The sequence below is a fragment of the Coenobita brevimanus genome, chromosome 64 (genome assembly GCF_032717465.1).
Source record: "Coenobita brevimanus isolate Jiangsu-jjx chromosome 64, ASM3271746v2, whole genome shotgun sequence".
Taxonomy (NCBI): domain Eukaryota; kingdom Metazoa; phylum Arthropoda; class Malacostraca; order Decapoda; family Coenobitidae; genus Coenobita; species Coenobita brevimanus.
In genome coordinates, this window is record NC_137017.1 from 10,246,622 (window position 1) to 10,268,154 (window position 21,533).

Below are 21,533 nucleotides of genomic sequence, written 5' to 3' on the forward strand. Positions count from 1 at the left end.
GCTGGAGCTAGCTCTGTGGCTAGGGTGAGAAGTGGTTGGAAAAAGTTCAGGGAGCTCTTGCCTCTCCTAACATTGAGAGGACTCTCCCTATGTGCTAAGGGGTCTTTGTATGCAGCATGTGTTAGGAGTGTAATACTGTATGGTAGCGAGACCTGGGCAGTGAAGGAGGAAGATATTCGCTGGCTCAGACGTACAGAAATGACAATGATTAGGTGGATGTGCAGTGCATCCCTGCGTCCAAGGCCTGGAGGGGCTGGGTTTACGATGGAAGAGTTGAGAGGTAGGATGGGACTGGAGTGTATTGGTGTTGTGAGGAGGAAGGGTAGATTGAGATGGTTTGGACATGTGGAGAGGATGGGGGATGATAATTGGGTGAGGAAGGTGAGAAGTGTTAATATTGGGGGTGGGGTTATGAAGGGTAGACCGAGAAAGACATGGGATGAGGTCATTAAGTGTGACCTCAGGGTTAAGGGACTGAACAGGGAGGCTGCAATGGATCGTGCAGCGTGGAGAGCCGCCATTAGGTGACCAAGGCTGACACATGCAAGCATGTTGGAGCCTTTAAAAACAAAAACGATATGTATGTATGTAATATACATACACTGAGGTGGTTTGGACATATGGAGAGAATGGAGAATGAATGACTAACTAAGAAGGTGTATGTAGGTGAGGTGGAGGGAGGCAGAGGGAGAGGGAGGCAGAGAGAGAGGGAGACTGAGGATGAGATGAAGGGATGGAGTTAAGAGGTATATGAGGGAGTGGGGAGTGAGCTGGGGAAAGGGCAGTCAAATGGTGGGTGACAGAGTGACTTAGAGGCGTTTTGTCTGCGGCCGCCCTTTGCGGGATTAGGGCATCGGGCTATTGATAGATAGATAGATAGATGTAGTATGTATATATATATATATATATATATATATATATATATATATATATATATATATATATATAATATAATATATATATATATATATATATATATATATACATATATATATATATATATATATATATATATATATATATATATACAGTAATCCCTTTATTATCCGGATGCCCAATAACCAGACACCCCACTACCCAGACATTTTGGGCCTGGGCCTTGAAACCCAAGAATGGCCAAAAAAACAAAAAATAAAAAAAAATAAAAAAATCTTAATTTTTCCCAACTGTAATTTGAACCTGGCGCGCAGCACGGAACAGCTGTGTTTACGCACGGCCACCAGCCCCCTGCTGTCCCTCCCCTCCCCAGTTACTGCCTAACTACCATCGTGAGTAGATGCTCATTGTGGTGGATGCTGCACGTGCACGTTTTTGTGAACGAACAGTGAATAAACTGCAACACCTCGCCACTAGACCACATGGGAATTTACAGTATTGTGCAGTGTTAAGAAATTAGAATTTAGAGTGCAAAGGATTAAGTGTGGAGTGCAAACTGGTGGTTGAAACTGGCGTGGTGCAATTAAGAACAGAATGTGCAGTGTTAAACAATTATAACTCACTGTGCAAAAAATTAAGTGTGGCACAACACTGAATTACTGAACATGCTTCAAGAGCATTTTCACAACTGCCAGAGCCTTAGAGGGGGTGGCCACAGATGTGCTGTAAGTACCCTGTACACTGCTAGATATTTTCCATACTCACTTCTAATTCCTCATTCTCTGGTTCCTTTTCATTTATTTCATGCTTTATGTCCCTTATTTGTGTGAATAGGGTCTTAAATAGGTGCTATGCATGTCCAGTAGGGAGTTATCAAGGTGGCTTTCAAAGTTAGGCTGGGCTAGGGTCCATAAGTACAAGTCCAGGAGGCAGGGGCCCACTATCTGGACAGGCCCACTTTCCGGACATGCCTTTGGCTCTATTACGTCGCATAATGGAAAGATTACTTATATATATATATATATATATATTTATATAATATAAAATCATCATCCAATCCTACATTGCCCCATGAGAAGCATAAGAGCCCAGGGCTAGGCAAGTTGGTCCTGACATTTAAGATGACAGTGACCAGCCTCACTCATCCCTGAGTGGCATTACGAGAGCAGTAAACCCCAACCGCCCCTTAGATATAAACCTTCACCGGCTCAATTCAACTGGAGCGCCATAATTACCCACTAAACCACCAGGCATCAAAAATTTGGTTTTATGGTTACCACTCAGCACAGGAAATGGTTTCCTCAGGTACATGAAACCATTTGGTTTGTCACTTAGTGTAGAGTCACCCACAGGCAGAAGAAAAAGGAAAGAATGAAAGTAAGAAAGACAGAAGAGGGAGTGTAAAGTCACCCATAGGCAGAATGACGAGGAAATAATAAAGGAAAGAAAGACAGAAGAGGACGGAAGGAAAGAAGGATGGAGGAGAGGAAAGGGCAGACACGCGAGAGCAGCACTATATCGACTGAGTGGATAGTGAGCACCTCCTATATGTGAGTGTGTGTATAGAGAGAGAGAGAAAAAAAAAAAAAAAATTCACACTAGTCGTTCATACTTCTGACTTAATAATATCATATAGTAAGAAAAGTCAAATCAATAGTGATAAAGTTACAATGAACAGCTAATATGTCCAGTCAGTTAATATAATTTGTTAATATTATCAACTGACAGAATCAGCTAATAAAATATTTTCAAATCATAAAATACTATTGATAATTTTGTATTTCAGTTTACTCTGGTAACTCATTACATTTAAAGTGCAGTATTCATGAAAACAAATCAAAATAATAAAAGTGGAAGAGTAGTTATCAAAAAAATAATAATAACAGTGAATAAATAAATGAAAACAGGATGCTGGAATGTGCAGCAAGATGGTACAGTGATAGGTGTCACTCTGGCCCCAGCTTCATATGAATGTTAACCCAGTGGACTGTAGGTTGAAGCTGCCCTTCTCCTTTCAGTCCACCAACCTTCTTTCACAGGACAGGAGGTAATGTGAAGGTGATGTGTAAAGGCCTTCGGGGCAGCTCCACTGTCCAGGTATGTTAGTGCCAACATGCAACAACATCACTTCAATTAAAAACTAATTAAAAACTATCATCAACCAACTATGCTCATTTTCTGCAACCGATCTTAGATTCACTCGACCCATTACAGTACTTACAAAATCCATACATGTGAACTTTACATCAGTTTGATACTTTCACATGCTGCTTCTAGTCTCTTCGCATATACTGACTTTATTTACATTTTCTCACAAGTTATGCTGTACGAATGGCTTCAGATTCATCGGAATGTGAACCGAGTGGACTGCAAGCTGAGGCTGTCCTCCTCCTGCAGTCCATTATTCTTCTTTTGAGGGACAGGGAGGGAGTTAAGGGATGTTTATGCAACCAGACAAAGGAGGCACCCAGTTATATGATCACTGCCACCTCAGGAAGATATTTCCCAACAGAAGCTTTACAAGCTTTACAATAAAGCCACAACCAATATGCAATATCCTCTGCTTCTTCATAAAAGACACTAGGGGAAATGAACAAGACAACATTTGGTCCACAGCTTCAAAATCATACTCGGCAGGTGCGTTATAAGTCTGGCAGCCTAAAGTTACGCAGATATTCTTAACCTCTTCACTATGAAATTCACTATTTGCATTTTATGCCACATTACAGAATTCACCATTAACTCTTTCTAAATGATGATTAAAGTGTATTTTATTCCTACTACCTCACCATGATATCAAGCTGCTTAGGAAAGACCTCTCACTCTGAAGGGATTAAGACCATACTGCAAAGGGAAGATAACTATACATCACTCCATCAACACATGACCAATATGTATCCATGCTTCCATCTCCTCCCACTGCCATTCTCCCTCAACATACTTCTGAATGGGCTTGAATGCAGTTGACAAATGGTTTAGCCTACAAAACAGAAAATTTCAGACTTTAATGATGAGAAAATGAATGCAAAGCTAATTTTACTAAGCACTCGTTTGTTGCCACTGTGAACCTTACCTCATCTGAAATGTGAATCTGTTAGTCAACAGGCTGGAGCTGCTCTTCTTCTGCACCACTACCCTTGTGGGAGACGGAGGTAAAGGTAAAGGTGGGAGCATACACCATGAGGTGCTTAGCTGTGGTGCTCATCTCTTTAACATAGGCCTTTCAGACTGTAGCAGGTTTTTCACCCAATAACCTGGGATACAAGGCCACAGCATCATCCAGGTCACCAGTGTTGCCTACCCTAGGTGTTAGCCTAGGTACTCATTTTACCTACCAACCCATAAAGGGTGAATAGACACCTGAGGTGGCTGGACTCCTGAATCAAGTGACCTCAGCTGTCTGCACCTGGATTCGAACCCTGGCACAAACGGGCCGGCAGCTAAGCAGTCAGCAATGCTAACCACTCACGTACTGTGGGGCTAAGGGAGGAAACTGAGGAATATTTGTACAGACCCAAGCATTGGAGTTGGCCAGTTATTTTGGTGCCATCACATGAATGAATCACTTTCCAGCATCTTTTTAAAATACATTCCGGACCTATCAATAGAATATTCCTCTTCCTCTACCTGGGCTTGAATGGCAAGTAAATTAGTGTCCAGCTCATTTCACTTGCCATGCTGTTGATGGTTCTCCCTGTTTCATACTCTCTCTTCCCTTGTTTTCTGGACTCTTCCTTACCCCATCTCTGAGTGGAAGAAAAAGTCACAGAAAATTAGAGGTAGAGGTAATGGTAACAGCACAGATGCCACGAGGTGCAATGCCTCAGTCCTCATCCCAGTAACTTAGGCTTCCTTTTGAGCCTATGGTGGGTTGTTCAATTGTTCTGGAATACAAGGTCGCTGATGATGATAATGATATTTGGATCCTATCAGATAATCATTGAAATAGAGGGAAAAGACTTGGGGCAAGGTGGTGTGTGCTGAACTTTAGATCTAAAGGTACTACTGTATAGCACTACAGTGCTGCCACAGAACAGAGCTGTATGGAGGAGTGCTATCAGGTGAACCTGTCTGACCCATAATACATGGAAAGCAGCTGTAATGCAGGAAATGAAATTGAAAACGACGGTAGCTGATGACAACGACGATGACAGTGGCTACAACGATGATAACTGAGGCTTAATTCCACCAATTGCAATATTACAGAACACAGAATGAAGTGAAGTGGTTCTGGACACTTCTGCAATACCCCATAATCAACCAAAACTTTCAGTCTCTACCCAAGAACAATTAACATCATGAATAACAGCAATATCATCATATTACTGTACATGCAAAAATGGATTTTTGTAAGTCCTCCTTAATTTGGTACAAAACTTTAAGAACAATTCTACAATAATGTATGCAGGCACAGTTCAAAAATTCTGCAACAAGAATTACATGAGTCAAAACATTTGTAATCAAGCACACCAAGACATGCACTATGTGGTTATTATAAGTAGAGACAGAGGTAGAGCTGGCCAAAGGGTGTAGATGAGGCTAGGCAATGCACAGGGAGAGAGGCAGAGTTAGTGAAGGGGGTGGGACCAAATGCTCAGCAATTTGCAGTCACATGGACACACTGAGGCATGCACTGTGCATGATCATAGGTATATGGGCAGAACTAGCTATGCGGTGGGAATGCTCGCAGTGCACAAACACACAGGCCACTCTTACTGGTCATGCGGCCTTTTAAAGCTTGTTGGGCCAGGGGTAGACCCGTGGCAGAGCAGACCCATAGTGATAGTCATACTGCTGAGCCTTTATGAACTCAGTGATATCATGGGGTTGGGGATATACAGACGCAATGCCTGCAAATGTCCGGGAACATCATTAGCTGTACTCTTTTTACTTTAACTTGACATAAAATTGCAAGCTCTTCATCCTGAATGTTCTTAAAACTATGTTGGTCACATAGAAATGCCATCAAATGGACAAAAATTATTATTATATAATTTATAATGCTATGAGCTACATGAAATAAGAAGCAAACAAATGTAAATATGGACGAAGTGATGGAAAAACAATTATGCTTTCACCAATGACTGAATTTTTCTCTGTATTCTGAAGACTGCAAATAAACTACTGTATATACGGATATGGAGAGAATTCATCACCTACCACTCCTGTCACCTGACTCTTCATATATCCTAACCCTTTATTTTGGGGGACGGTGGGGGGGAGAGAATCTTTCAGTTCTTTGATAAACCCAAAGATATGACAAAGACTCAGCATAATAAATTTCAGTTATGACAAAACCGAGCTTCACTTACAGCACAGTAGCCTACCATTATTGTGGTAAAGCAAAACTTCTTGATCAAATAAAAGTGCCATAAAATGCAACAGATCTATAATATAAGGTGAGAAGTCTCCAAGATCCCATGCCTTGACATATTCAACACTGAGCAATGAATGTTAAATAAAATCTGTCTTTCAATTTCTGTAAGAAGAAATGAAGCATAACTGCACATGCATATTAGCCAAATTTTTAAATTACCAATATAGTGTATAGAAATAATAATAAAAACTGAGCAACTGCCCTCATCTACCAGTCTGAGATAAATACACTAGCTAAGGGATATAGGTGTATTCTAACACAGCTGATAAGAAAACCACAGAAACAACTGATATTTCAATTCCAATTCCTGTAATGGAGAAGATACTCTACAGTACATTCATCTGATATATAATATAAATAATTTACAAGTCCCATCGGAATGTAGCACCTTTTACTTCAGTTCTTGCCATGTTGCCCTAAGGCTTTGGATGGCTATATTTGCTCAGCTGGAGCAAGAACTTTAATGTGATGAACATCAGTCAGAAGGCACTTCACCTGAAAAACCTCCTCCGGTTAGCCTATGAACACTTGTACCATGCACCATACAGTACTCCCCTACACAGTGTCTAGCACCCTCAGTCATGTTCATCAACGTGAATCCATCCTTGTTGAGTACATCAGTCATGTGGACCGCCATGGATGAAGAGCATTTTTTTTTCTCTGTGCTCCTTATCCTGAGTTTACCCGGGCAGACATCCCCTCTCCTTTTGGAAGTAACAGAGACTCCTAGGTATGAGTGTAAGATGATGTACTAGCTGTTTTCTCCTCCAATTGTGAGCCTTTTCAGCAAGCACCCCTCTCCTCATGGCCTCCTCTTCTGTTCTCTCCTTTGCTTCCCAATGGTTTTGCATCCTCCTTCTCTTTGCCTTCTCCCTTTTGGGTTAGTGGTGAATGTTCGAGTGTTTGGGGACTGAGGTTTTCCTTTTGCTGCATTCCCCTTAACAGCACATACGCATGGGTCCCACTTGGCATGAGCTGCTCAGGGTTTCATCATTTTCACCATCCTACCCTCCCTCTCTTCTCTGTTAGGATCATTCAGTATTGGATCCTTTCATCCCGTCTTATCATTCTCATAATCAGGTTTCCTTGCAGGACAAACCTCTTTTCAGAGTCTAATCACAAGTTACCCATTCCCATCTCGTGGTCAGCCGATGTCAATTCATTTTCCCATTTTTCTCTTTCTGCCTCATTTCTCTCAACACAGTGCCAATTCTGCCACTCTAGTCAGCACAAGGCTGGGCCAAGACAGAAGTGCTATGACTTTGTTTACATGGCAATTTGGACTGCACATCTCTCTCCACCCTGTTTCTTTCAGTGTACAGATACTACCAATTTGGACACTAGCACAAGCAGGGCCAAGATGCTAGAGCTACAAATCTGTTTACATGGCAATTCAGGCTGCTACTATTTGATGCATGTTTCACACCATTAACTTTCCCTAGCCACTTCACCCCCACTGATTCTGCATTGCACAAGAGTAAGACTTTATCACTGCTGACCAGACTGGGTTTTTAAAGTCAATTTTCCTTTTTAAACCTTATTACTCCGAATATATGACTCACAGAGTTAAATGTACCGAAATTTCTCTTAATCATTTCCAGTCTGGTCCCATTTCAGTCATGCTGTACAGTTTTTATGGTTTAATTTAATACCTTTGTCAGAAATGATGATATCAAGACAATAATGATAATAATTCTCACTAACTTTATGCTTACCTCCACTTCTGGGTATTATTACACGAAGATGGTATCACCAGAAGGGCCCACCAAAATCCAATAACAACACTCAGGATGAAAGAGACGATATAACCCCTGTGACCACTGACCACCCATACTGCCACCCTAATTTTACTTACCACTCCAACAGCCTGTTTGACTCAGACGACTAAGCCTTCTCCAAGAGACTACCCCCTAATAAGAAGCTAAAAGCATCAACTGTTAACCCCTACTGAGATGGTTCTTTGAAAGTAATTTACCTCCCCTCAATTCATTGTTTTATAATCAATGTAAGTTGTTACTCATGTACGAAGGTGCCCAACTTCGCCGCCATCCTCACATCCTTCCTGTGCCTCTACCACCTGTTCCCTTAGCTCAATAAGCTCCTCTGTGAACAGTTGCTTTGTGTGGCAGTCAACGACCTCTTGCACACTGACCTCCTCAAATCATGCCTCATGCAAAAGTTCGAGGATGTACGAGTATCAACAGATGTTCACTTGTCAGGAACCCCGTGAAGGAGAATGCAAACTTCGTCATACTTTGCGCCAGATGGCATTCAATGTGCTCAGCTGCAATCCTTCCACACTGCCATATGTTGTCAATGGCGTGTTTGATGTAATTTCTCCAGATCTCCAACACCAAGTTGCTCAACCCAGAATCATTGCCTGCACTCTCTGCTCCATGGTGCCGCAGAGGTGGCAGGCCTTCGATTGTTGCAATGATGCCCTGATCTATGGGATGGAGCAATGATGATGAGTCGGGAGGCAAGTACACCACTTTAATATCCATCCAGACCTCCATGCCCTCAGGGCCATGCAAGGCGCTGTCAACCGGCACAAGGAAACACTAGGCAAGGTAGCTCTAGCTGGCATAGTCATGCAGGCCAGGGATCAGGTATCCTGCCATGTACAAGCAACAGAGTGCGGAGGTCAGCCAAATAACCTCAAGGTTCTTCTTCACAAACCCTGCCAGCATTTGGGGGTTCTCCCAGTGATAAACCAGGAGCAGTCTGAGCTTCAAGTTCCCCTCTGCATTTACACTGAGGAGGAGAGTGAGGCAGTCCTTGGCTGCCTTAAACACTGGCTCATATCATTCTTCCTTGCTGATGCATGTTTTCCTGGATACCCATCTCCAAAACAGGCCAGTCTCATCAAAGTTAATTACCTGTTTTGGAAAGTATCCCCCTTCCTCTATCATTGCCTTCAGCTTCACAGGAAAGGCCTTAGCCACCACATGGTCTGAGCTGGCAGCCTTGCCATGCATGGTCACATGTTTAAAGCCAGCAAGGGCCTTAACCCCCATGCGTCGGCATTATTTTGATAAGGCCGCCCTCTCACTATGCACATATTGCCCAAAATAGCTTGTTTTCAAATCTTCTTAACTGGGAAGGTATAGCAGTTAGGGAAACAAATTAAAGACCATATTACTCAACAATTCTCCAGTCTCTCCTTCTTGCAAATAAATGCATCCCCAGTTCTGCAGGTCTGCAGGAAAGAGGCTTGGCAGGGATGGATGAGGTAAGGGATCCGCATGAGGTGGGAACGGAATTAGATGAGAAGTTTTAAGAAATTATCATTCTACACCTGGTAAAGTCTCAGAGAAGACTGAGGTATGCTTGCATAAGGTGGCAGGCGTCTCTCCCTACACTTTGGTACTGAGATCAAATGGTAGCGGCCGGTTCAAACAATGATGGAAATATATTAGCAGCTTCCCCCATCATCTGGCAGTCCCTGTCCACCCATTTTGCCGCAGCGTATGCCGCTTCCCATTGCGTACGGGTTAAACTGCTCAAACCAACCCATGCTGGCCTTGAACTCCCTCTTGGTATCCAGACCTTGCTTATCCCTGAGGTCCTTCCACAGATCGAAAGCCCTGCTGCAGATAAAAGTACATTGAAGAGGCTGCTTTGCTCGGTTCAGTTCAATTAACCACAGAGCTCTGGAAGACACTCCATCTCCTTCAGGATAGGCTCCCTTGATCTGGTTTGTCAATTAGTAGTCAGGGAAGGTGCATTCTGTGGTGCCATAGTTACAGCTTATGATTTCTTTATGACCATCAAGACCGTGGACTGAGGCAGCTTTAGGGCATTGGTGTTCTTACTCTGACCCTGCCCCTCCTTATGGCACTTAAAATGTCTATTTTCATTTCATTGGTCTGTCTCTCCATATGACTCCACATGCTTCTCTTAAATAACTCATTTCCATTCTTCTCACTCTTGACTTCTGTCCCTCCAGCAAGGTCCAAGCTTGACTTCCATGCTCACTTCCCTGTTTCTTATCACTGCTTTCAAGGAACCAGAAACCTTTCTTCCTTGTTGTACCCTTTCAAGCACTTCACCCTCTAAACTTCCATCCTTACTCATCACGCTACCCAAATACTTAAACACACACGTTTTCTATTTCCTCCTCATCCAACCTCCCTGTACATTCACCGACTTCACTTCTCTCGAAGACCATAAGTTTACTCTTCCCTACATTCACCTTCAGATTCTGTTTCTTACACACTCTCCCAAACTCATCCACAAAGCCTTGCAGCTCCCCTTTGTCTTCACTTAACAACATAGTAGCATCTGCAAACAACATTACAGGGAGTTTCCAAACACTGCCCTCTTTCACTAGGGTTGCTCCAACATCCACTGCCCTACCTTGTACAGTGAGTCCTTGAAATACAAGAACTCAAAGTACGAATTTCCGATGGTACGAAAGCGATAAATGTAGGACTAATTCCACAATACGAAAGTATGTCTCGATGGTACGAAAAACGATACGAGACGAAATACGAAAAATTCAAAATGGGCGTGCTGCACAGCGCTGCGCTCATTTGCAGTGAAAAAATGAACTAACCCCTCTCTGGTAAACACATTTTCACGCGCTTCCCAGTCGAGCCACGTCCATCCTCTCCTTTCAGCTTCGCTGTACGTGACGCTGTTTTTCGGTGTTCTTCACCTTTTCATATTTTCACCATGCCTTTTAAGTGCCCTGCATCATCTCCAGCATCCGGGGAACCAGCTGCAGAGAAGAAACAGCATCGTGCTCTCACTCTTGAGAAGAAATTGGAAATAATAAGACGCCACGAGGAGGGGCAGGGAGTCTCAGAGATTGGGCGAGCTTTAGGCCTTGCACCATCAACCATTGGGACTGCGACGAAGAAAAAGGAAATGTACAAGAAGATGGCCCCCTCCTTCTCTTCATCTTCAGCCGCCTGCCAAGCCACGAGGACCCGCAGCTTTTAAATGGACTTGGCACCATATCAACGACATGAATCTCCAGCTGCAGCACAGGTCTATATATAACTGTACAGTGTACTAATGCTACAGTAATTAGTGGTATGTTTTATTTTTTTATGTCTGTACAGTACAATAGTACAGTACTGTATACGTGTATTGCATACTTCTAAATAGGAGGGGTAAAGTTTTAGTGGGGGGTCCAATGGGGTCCTGGAAAGCACCCCCCCCCCCTTTATATGTATATTTCAATGGGGAAAATCATTCTAATATACGAAATTTCAGATTACGAAAGGTTTCTTTGGTCCCTATCCCTTTCGTATTTCAAGGACTCACTGTATCTTTTTATAACCCTATCCAAATACAGATTGAACAACCATGGAGACATGACACATCCCTGTTTCAATCCAACCTTCAAATAGAATAATTCACTCAGTTCACTATCCACATGCGCTGCAGCCTTAGCACCCTCATACATGCTCTTCATGGTAATCAACAACTTCCCAAATACTCCATATATTCTTAATACTTTCCACAATCCATGTCTATCCACAAACAAACATTAAAACACTAAACGCAAAAAAAAAATGAAATCATTCAAACATTGAGCAATGTATATAACGTAACTAGTCAGTGTCTCAGCTTTACCACTGGAATTTGGTGTTGTATTGTAATAAATAGTGCACCCCCCATACGAAGTTATATGAGTACTGTGCACAATATTATCAGCTACTTTTTCACTGATACACTTTTCTGTGGTTGACAAACTTCCTTGCTGTAATATCCTACTGGTACTTTGTATTGTAATAACAGCTGTCTTTTATGCAGTTATTTTCCTAATAAAATGACTTCTACACAAATTATAGTGCACAAAATATCTTTACGTGCCAAACATCTTTGCAGGTTACCGGTTCAGCATTCATATCCACAGTTCACAATGAATGCATGCTACGGCTGTCTCATTCAAGACAATAGTGTAGTGCCACCAGTGGAGGTGTTTACGATCATGTCAGTGGGTCTCATGAAGGATCAGTAAAGTATACATACATACAGTACATACATCACCGAATACTGTGTTGCCTCATGAGAAGCGTAGAAGCCCCGGGCTAGGCAAGTTGGTCCTAACACTTAAGATGAGAGTGACTGGCCTCACACATCCCTCAGTGGCATTCCACAAGCAATAAACCCCAACCACCCCTTGGATATAAACCTACACAGGCTCAATGAGGCTGGAGCGCCTTAATTAACCATTAAACCACCAGGTGCCATAGTTTGGTTACATGGTTACCACCCAGCATTGTAAATAGATTCCTGATGTACAGGAAACCATCTGGCTTGTCAATCAGTGTGCAGCCACCCGCAGACAGAAGGAAAAGGAAAGAAAGAAGGAAAGAATGACAGAAGAGGATGTAAAGAAGGAAGGAAGGAAGAGAGGAAATGGTAGCCACCTGAAAGCAGCAATAAATCGAGTGCACACCCAACTACGACTATCAGTAAAGTCTACTGTAATAAAACTTAAGTTATCAGGCTGTTCCTTGCCCCAGTCTGAGAGTAACTTTACATCCTTTCAAAAAACAACAGATTACGTCCCTAATCATCTGACCAACACTTCACCCAGTTCGGTTTGAGCTACATTCCCTAACCTGTCAAACGTATGGTATGTTTTACCCCAGTTATATGTGCTTTTCATGAAGACCATCATTACATTACCTGTCTTATATGCATGGTTGGCGATGTACACTGCAATTTTGAGGGAGCATGAACGAATATCTGAAAGTGGAGGGTAGAGGCGCCCTTTGGAGAGGTCATCTTCTGTTACCATGTCAGCAAGTGCCTGAGAACATGATCAGTTTTCAGCAAGCGAAGTGGTAACATGTGGAATATTTTTATTTGAACTACTCATCATCACCATCACCACCACCATCATCATCATTCCCTCTTTTTCACATCCAAATATGGAGTGAGGTGTGGTCCACAAAACAAATGAGTATTACATGATCAAGTGAGAACTAATCAACAGCATATCCAATGAAATAGGCTGTACATATTCACAAACCACTCAAACTCCTGGAATCATGACATTATCCCATTGGCATAATCATTCACACATCCATCCATCCATCATCCAATCCTGTGTTGCCCCATGAGGAGCACAGAAGCCCAGAGCTAGGCAAGTTGGTCCTGACATTAAGATTAGAGTGATCAGCCTCACTCATCCCTGAGTGGCATTACATGAGCAATAAACCCCAACCACTTCATGGATATAAACCAGCATCGGCTCAATCCGACTGGAGCACCTTAATTATCCACTAACCCACCAGCCACCATAATTTGGTTATATGGTTACCACCCAGCATTGTAAATGGTTTCCTGGTGTACAGGAAACCAATTGGCTTGTTACTCAGTGTAGAGTCACCCATAGGCAGAGGGGAAAGGAAAGAATGACAGAAAAGGGAGCGTAAAGTCACCTGTAAGCAGAAGGAAGAGTAAAGAATGAAGGAAAGAAAGACAGAAAAGGAAGGAAGAGAAAAAAGAGCAGACACCCAAAGTTGCACTACACTGAGAGTGGATGCATTTCATAATTCCTATTAGATACGAGTCAGTCCAATGACTATTACTTTAAAAAAGGTAGGTGCCAGATCCCTTTCACTTCTCCCCTATAGAAAATTCATCCAACCACCTCAATCCCTTGTCAGTTCCTTAGATTTCTCAACCTCCATACTTTGCTTTGTCACCCAGACATTAACTATATCATATAAATTAAAGGAAAATCTATTAAAAGACAAAAACCTTAGCAGCCATGAGGAAAATACTGTCTTCAATGTGGTGTATGCCAGTGCAGATGACACCCAAGGCCACACCAGGGAAGATGTATGCATTGTTGCCCTGGCCAGGGTAGAAGGTATTGCCATCCAGGGTGACTGGAGCAAAGGGGGAGCCTGATGCAAACACCCCACGCCCTTCAGTGTACTTGTAACAGTCCTCTGCGGTACACTCAGCCTGCATTGTAAAAAGTAGGCTTTGTATATCACTTCTCAGCTCAGCACTGGAATTATATTCCACAGTCTACATCTTCTTATAGGCTACTTATGACCAACAGTCTTCTCAACAGAACATGGCCAGGTATGTCAAAATAAACCATTCTTGTAGCTGGTACTCTTATGTTAGGTCTATCTGGGAAGATGCATCTTTTTGACATACAGTATTTCCATCCTCATCCTGTGTTATTTGAAAAAATAAAATAAAAACAAAAAAATAAAAAAGAAAAGGCTAGGAGTTGTGAAATACTCTACAGTGTCCTCAGCCTTCAATTTAAGGAAAGAACTTATTGCCTCACAGCTTATGGGTTCAAAACTGCTTAGTCACATTTTTAGGGAATAAGTACAGTACCTTAGTACCAAAGTCTCAGTTTAGTGAAAAAGGAAAATTTATACATCACTTTTGACCTTATAATCGCAAAGTTGGTTACACACAAGTTCAGGGAGTACAGTATTATCAATTTCCAGCTTCTTCTAGTATGGAGATAACTTCAGCTAACAAGGCAAGGAGTAGAAAGTCCTTGAAATATGGGGGCTTTTTTTTTCTCTCTCTCATTTTTTACAACAAAACAAAATAGACATAAAAGCAATTTTACAAACCTTGCTGGTGGGGTTGCTGAGAGCAAAAATGACAGGTCGTTTGTTGAAGCTAGCCATGTCTTTGAGCAGCTGGGGTGTAAAGACTCCTCCAATGGCCGCCGCACCTAAAAATACATACCAATACCACAGTCAAAATAAGTGCAATTTGGCCATTACTTAACCCCCACTCCTGCTCCAGGGAACCTATGACAGACTATTTAGTATCCCTCTTTTTCAGCTGAAAAAGAGGGTTACTAAAGCCTTGTCACGTATTACTCCATACAAAATTCATCCATCAAACTTAATCACATGTTCGTTCCCCTGACTATATTGATATTAAAAGGCTACAAATGATATGCAGGAATACAAGAAGTGCATTAAGCAGAATAAATTATGAATGAATCATGTTAAAAGGCTTCTTAAGTTCGTCTACCTTATTTATAGCCAGATATCCTAATTCTGGAGGGAGTGGCCACAAACAAACCTCCATGTCAAAATGTCCTCTACCATCAGGCTTCACTACATCCACCTTACACCACCCTCATTAACAGACTACTCCAACCTCATCCTCAGTCTCTTTTCCGCTCTCCCATTCCACCTCGCTCACACTCTCCAAGTCAATCTCTCTCTTAATATCCATCCATCCATCCATCATCCAATCCTACATTGCCCCATGAGGAGTGTAGGAGCCCAGGGCTAGGCAGTTGGTCCTGACATTTAAGATGAGAGTGATCTCTCTCTCTCTCTCTTAATAACATACATATAAACAGTACAGTACATAAAAAGGACACCATGTTCCATCTTAAAGGCTCCCTCCCCCCCATTGAGGTTTACCATGACAGAACTACAGCCAATATTTTCCTCTAACTGGAAGCTAAATCACAAGCCACACCAACTATGTAATTACAACAGTTGCTGGAAGCATGGCCAACCTATCTCAGGATACTTCTCTACACACTTTCCAGTCCCTAAAACTTACCAATTATGGCCGAAGGCTTAAGTTCACGCACAATATCCTCTAGGTTTTCCATTGGTGCATGTGGGTGAGCAAAACTTTCCTTGTGCCCAGTGATTCCTCCCTTGGGGCGGTCCTTTACGATAAGTCCACGTGAGTCCACCAGCCAGATCTTAGAGCGAGCATCGACCTCACTCAGACCTTCCTCTACCATTGCCATCACAATCAGGTTGGCAATACCCAAAGATGCCTGAAAAGAGTTAAGGATGTGGACCTGTCAGTTTTCCTCTTCAGTGTTTCTTTATCATAAAAAAAAAAAAAAAAAAAAAGCCATCATCATCATCATCATCACTACTATCACAATCATCATTATTGTCACAAAATCTTCATACTGAACATCATCTTCACCAGCATCAATATGGGCAACATCATCATTTTTACCACCAATGCCATCTGTATTATTACCATTTCCTTGACTCCCAGCCCAGACCTGATAGTCTATTCTCTAAGGCCCATCAGTCATATGTGTAACACTCCATCATGCCATCATCACTGTCCTCACCATCACAAGGACTCTACCTCTCAAAAGAAGTAACATGGGGCTGACTGTTTGACTGACCTCACCAGCACCCTGGAAGAGGAACTTGTGGTCTGCCAGTTTGTGTCCAGTGACCCTGAGTGAAGCCAGGATTCCTGCCACTGCCACTGATGCCGTACCCTGGATGTCATCGTTGAATGTGCAGTACTTCCCCCGGTACCTATTAACACAAGGAACACCAATATAATACGTCCAATCTCCAAGTCGCCTTCCATTCATATACTGTATATTCTCTTGTTATATTGAATGGACACTAATGAAGAGGAAAAAGAGTGGAAATGAGTTGTCGGTTCAGGCTGAAGGGGGTTAAAAATGACACTGCTTGCAAATCTCTCACTTACTTCTCAAGGAATCTGAAAGCATTATGGTTGCCGAAGTCCTCAAATTGAATAAGAGTGTTCTGTCCATATCGCTGCACCACTGCTGCCATGAACTCATCAATGAACTCATCATATGCGGTGCCAGTCACACGTTCATGCCTATTACCAATGTAGAACTCATCTTCCAGTAGTTCCTTTGGGAAGACAAGCGTAGTGTTACTATAGTATGTTCACCCCAGTTTCATCTACAACAGCCATCTTTTCCACCCGATCACTCTGTTGTAGCACCACATTAACACTAGAATATGATTTTAGTCTTTAACCCATAATGACCATTCATCATCGACTGATGTGTTTTAGACAAGGTACGTTCACTCCAATCCACACTGATTTAGTAGTAGCCACAAAAAATTGGGGAGAGGCTGCCATGCCTCTTTAATGATGTAAATGGAAGCTAGCAAATGGGGACAACAATATCTGGTGGTGTCTGGCATGATTGGTCCTCCTATATGTGCTGGGGGGTCCCTAACCCTTTGGCCATCTCTCCACCTCCCTCTGTCCTATTGCATCCTCCCCTCACTGTCTCCTCCCACCTACATCTCCCCCATACCCCCTCTATACCATTGTGGGGGTGTGCAGCAGGCATATTCCCTCCCTATTTATGTACCCCACCCCCCTCCACCTCCTAGGGCCCCCCCACACCCACTCCACCTCCCTCCTCGCCATTGGTTCCTTGTCTGACTGTCGCCTCCCACCCAAATCACCTCTAGACCCTCACTACTCCATGGTTGGTGTGTGTAGGCAGGCTTTGTTTTCCTACTGATGCCCCCCCACACCCCCTCCTCCTCCTTACCCACCCTATCTTCACAATGAAGCACTGAGGCACCATCTTACCAAACATGCCAAACACCATGCCATTGCATCAATGACTTACAACCAATTACCCTCGACCTGTTTTATGCAATGGAATGTGTATTATATCTGCTATTAGTTCTTTATGCAAGGTTATTAGCCTAAGAAAATTAGTTTCTTTGTATGATTTACCCATTTTCCATCATTTTCCATGAGAAACTTTTGTGACTGTATGGTACCTGCAACTTATGATATTTTTAAAAATCATTTTGGCTGTTCAACCATTTGCACACATCAGTACAGGTTTTTTAGCATTTTATATAACACATACATGTATTTTATTGTATTATTTACATGCAGAACCTAATATCTTTACATGATAAGCCTAGGGTTGGTGGTGTGAAATACCCATATTTATTCTGGCTTGGGAGATGGTAGATTTTTTTTTTTTTTTTTTCAGTTACTTCATTTATTTATATTATAATGTTTCCTCTTCATTTATCCATCCAGCCATCCATCATCCAATCCTATGTCACCCCATAGAGGAGTGTAGGAACCCAGAGCTAAGAAAGTTGGTCATGACATTTAAGATTATACATTCAATATATGAATAAATACTTGTCTTATTGAATGATTTACTTATGCAGTGAATCGATATACAGTATTTTTATCTTGCATGCACGGGTATTTTTTTCCCCTTTTCTTTATGCACACTCATACAGCTTGCTTAATGCCTGGGCACATGTTTCATACTGATTTGGGTGATTTTTGTAAGGTTACGTGGTGAAAAATAGGTATATGCCAAAATTTTCCTATTTTCATTCAGACGCAATGGATAACTATTATAACATTTGATGGTCGATTGTGCAGTTACCATTAGCCCTAAGGGACTGAGACTGGCATTTTCAGATGTGTACCGGTATATTAAAGCTCTTCAAATCAGTACGAGAAAATTTTCCCTTGGTGAAAGTTGAAAAATTGATGCCTTTTTGTGGCTGGGGTGACAGTCAGGCTGGAGATTGCGTGCTTTAGGGGTAAGAAGTATTATGAAGAGGATATAGAGCCAGAGTATTGCTTTTTCTGCCATTGAGTAATGGGAAGTAAGCTTCACAAGGAAAAAAAAATCTGGGTAAAGTTATGATGAACAAGCTATTGTATAAAAAAAGTTACGAGATTTTGGAATGCATAATGTACCTCACATATGATAATGACTGGCTGCATTTACCTTTCTGTTGGTGCCAACATCCAGCACAATGGGCAAACACTGGTGGGGTTTGATGCCAGCCAGAGCAGTGTAAAGGGACAGCTTGCCCACAGGAATACCCATACCCTGTACCCCAAGGTCTCCCAAGCCCAGGATCCTCTCACCATCAGTCACACAAATGGCTCGTACATCACTCTCAGGCCTGCAGGAAAGAAAAGTAAAAGATAACTACAGGTTATTGCCAATCCTACTGTGTCCCCTTTGCAGCATTGGGACCAAAGGCTTGGGTTCTGAACACCATGGGAATACCCATACCCTGTACTCCACGGTCTCCCATGCCCGGGATTCTTACACATTCAGCCACACAAATGGCCCTTACAACATTTTCAGGTCTTCAGAGAGGAGCACAGAGTGATATGAAGGGAAAGGGAGGTAAGGAACTGTGAGGGGTGATGCACAGCTGAAGAGAGTGGGGGAGGGGAGGTGTCAATGATATCAAAACACCAGAGTCTGATCCCAAGAGGGGCCCAGAAAATCAGCCACACCCAGGAGTATGGGATCCCTGACAAGGGCTATCCAGGTTTGGTTCAGTTTTCCTTCTCCTAGGTGGACCGTGAAATACCCACAGGGATGATCTGACTGATTCCTGGCCTGTATTCAAGCATTGAGAACAGTGTCAAGAGTGGAAGAGAAATATCAGACTTCTTCCCAGTAAATACCAGAGAAAAACAGGGATGTGTCCTTGCCCCCATGCTTTTCAACATATGCACGGACTGGGTGCCTGGCCAGGCTGTGAGTTGAAGTTACTGTGGAGTATCAATTGGCAATTTCAGGGATACTGACCTTGACTTTGCTGATGATGCAGTTATCCTAGAAGAGTCACTGGAGATATTACTTAGTGCCCTCGAGGAATTCCACGACAATGTGAAGCCATTGGGATTAACAGTCTAATTGGGCCAAGGCCAAAGTCCAAGCATTTGGTGGGTCGTTAGATGAAGCAGGTCTGTCTGTCCAAGTATGTGGTGTGAAAGTGGAAGTCTTGCATAGATTTACTTATCTTTGTAGTGTGGTAAATATCAACAGGAGGAAAGATGACGAGATTTTATCTTTGCATTGGTCCATACAGGGTTATGAATTCACTCAATTCGGGTATTTGGCTTTGATGTTTTTTTTTATGCATGGAAGAAAGAACCAAAGGCCAGAAGCCTGCAAGATAGCTCCCTTGAAGAAAAAACAATACAAGATAACAGAGCCAAATTCTAGATCCAGTCATTTCAAGATGCCTGGACACACTGTGTTTGCAAGACTGAAGATCATAGGCAGTAGAAAATACAAAGGAAGACAGTTCCAAAGCTGACCTGTAGCATACTTGAAAGATTGGTAGTAATGGTTAACTCTTGCATTAGAGATTAGAGAGTTGAACAGAAAAGGGATGAGGGTCTATTGTTAGACCACCTGCCATGGTGGTGCAGGGATGCAAGGAGACAGTTCTGAGGAGCAGTGGCCATTGAAGTAGTGATGGTAAAAGAAATAAAGATGCAACAGAGCAGCAAAGAGACAGGTTGAAGGAAGCCAGTAAGAGGAGTAGTGTTAATGGGACAAAGTTTTTGACTCCACCTTGCTGAGAAGAGCTGCATGAGGGAAGCCTTCCATCACATGAGAGTTGGACTCTACACAGAGGCAAATAAAACAGCTGTATAAAGTCAACAACTGTGCAAGGGTAAAGAAGGCAAGGAGTTGGCCTAACACATTTGATCTCTTGGAAGCAGATTTTACAAGAGGTAATACGGTATGATCTTTCCAAGATAAATCCCGAAAGAACGAAACCCCATGTATGTTTAAAGATAATGCAGGATTGAGTTAGATATTGTTAAAATGCAGAGGATATTCCTGTGGAAAATTTTGATGGGTTGAAAGATGTATGAATTGAGTTGCTGAAGCATTAAAAACTACAAGACTGCTTTTACCCCAATCCCAGATATAAGCCAAGTCAGACATTACATGTGCCATAGCCTCATCTCTTGTATGCTCATGTAACTGCCGAGATGGATGTTGCAGGAAGCAAACAGAAAAGTAATGGGTGGAGTCATCAGCATGTGTGGATAGGGTTAGATGTACATGTACAATTTAGAAGGTCACCAGTGAATTGACGGAAGAGAGTTGGCAATAAGACAGCCCTAAAGAACACCACTGTTGATAGCTCCAAGGAAAAGAATGGTGTCCGTCTACAACAAAAGCTATAGAACGAATTGAAAGGAAGCTAGTGATGAAGGCTTAGATAAAAGGATAGAAACCATAAAAGGGCAGTTTGGAAATTACAAGAGGTAATATGACCTTTCCAAGATAATTCCCGAGAGAATGAAACCCAAGTATGTTTAAAGATAACGCAGGACTGAGTTGGATATTATTAAAAAGTAGAGGATATTCCTGTAGAAAATTCTGATGGGTTGAAAGATGTTAGAAGTGAGTTTTTGAAGCAATAAAAACTACAAGACTACTTTTACTCCAATCACAGATATAAGCCAAGTCAGACATTGAGTATGCAATTGCCTGATCCCTTGTTTGTCGAAGTAACTGCTGAGACAGATGTTACGGGAAGCGAACAGAAAAGTAATGGGTGGGGTCATCAGTGAGTGTGGATAGGGTTAGATGTACAAGTACGACTTAGAAGGTCATTGATGAAAAGAAGGAAGAGAGATGACGACTGAACATAGCCCTAAGGAACACCACTGATGATAGCTCTAGGAGAGGAATGGTGGCCGTCTACAGCAACAGCTATAGAATGACTTAAATGGA

The 21,533-nt window shown here is 42.3% G+C and overlaps 1 protein-coding gene across 5 annotated transcripts in view; it reads right to left on the reverse strand.

The window, feature by feature from the left end:
- The window catches only part of Men-b (NADP-dependent malic enzyme b, mitochondrial), an 89,659-nt gene that overhangs the window by 10,074 nt on the left and 58,052 nt on the right, over positions 1 to 21,533 (reverse strand). For 4 of the 5 annotated variants that reach the window (XM_080276190.1, XM_080276192.1, XM_080276193.1 and 1 more), the window contains 7 exons: positions 18,759 to 18,939; positions 16,703 to 16,875; positions 16,383 to 16,521; positions 15,788 to 16,013; positions 14,830 to 14,933; positions 13,982 to 14,191; positions 12,902 to 13,025 (listed from right to left, as the gene is read on the reverse strand). In XM_080276190.1, coding sequence (XP_080132316.1) covers positions 12,902 to 13,025; positions 13,982 to 14,191; positions 14,830 to 14,933; positions 15,788 to 16,013; positions 16,383 to 16,521; positions 16,703 to 16,875; positions 18,759 to 18,939 — 1,157 coding nt within the window. Of the gene's footprint in view, positions 1 to 5,592; positions 5,727 to 12,901; positions 13,026 to 13,981; positions 14,192 to 14,829; positions 14,934 to 15,787; positions 16,014 to 16,382; positions 16,522 to 16,702; positions 16,876 to 18,758; positions 18,940 to 21,533 lie in introns of all 5 variants that reach the window. The other variant, XM_080276191.1, reaches the window with a different exon arrangement.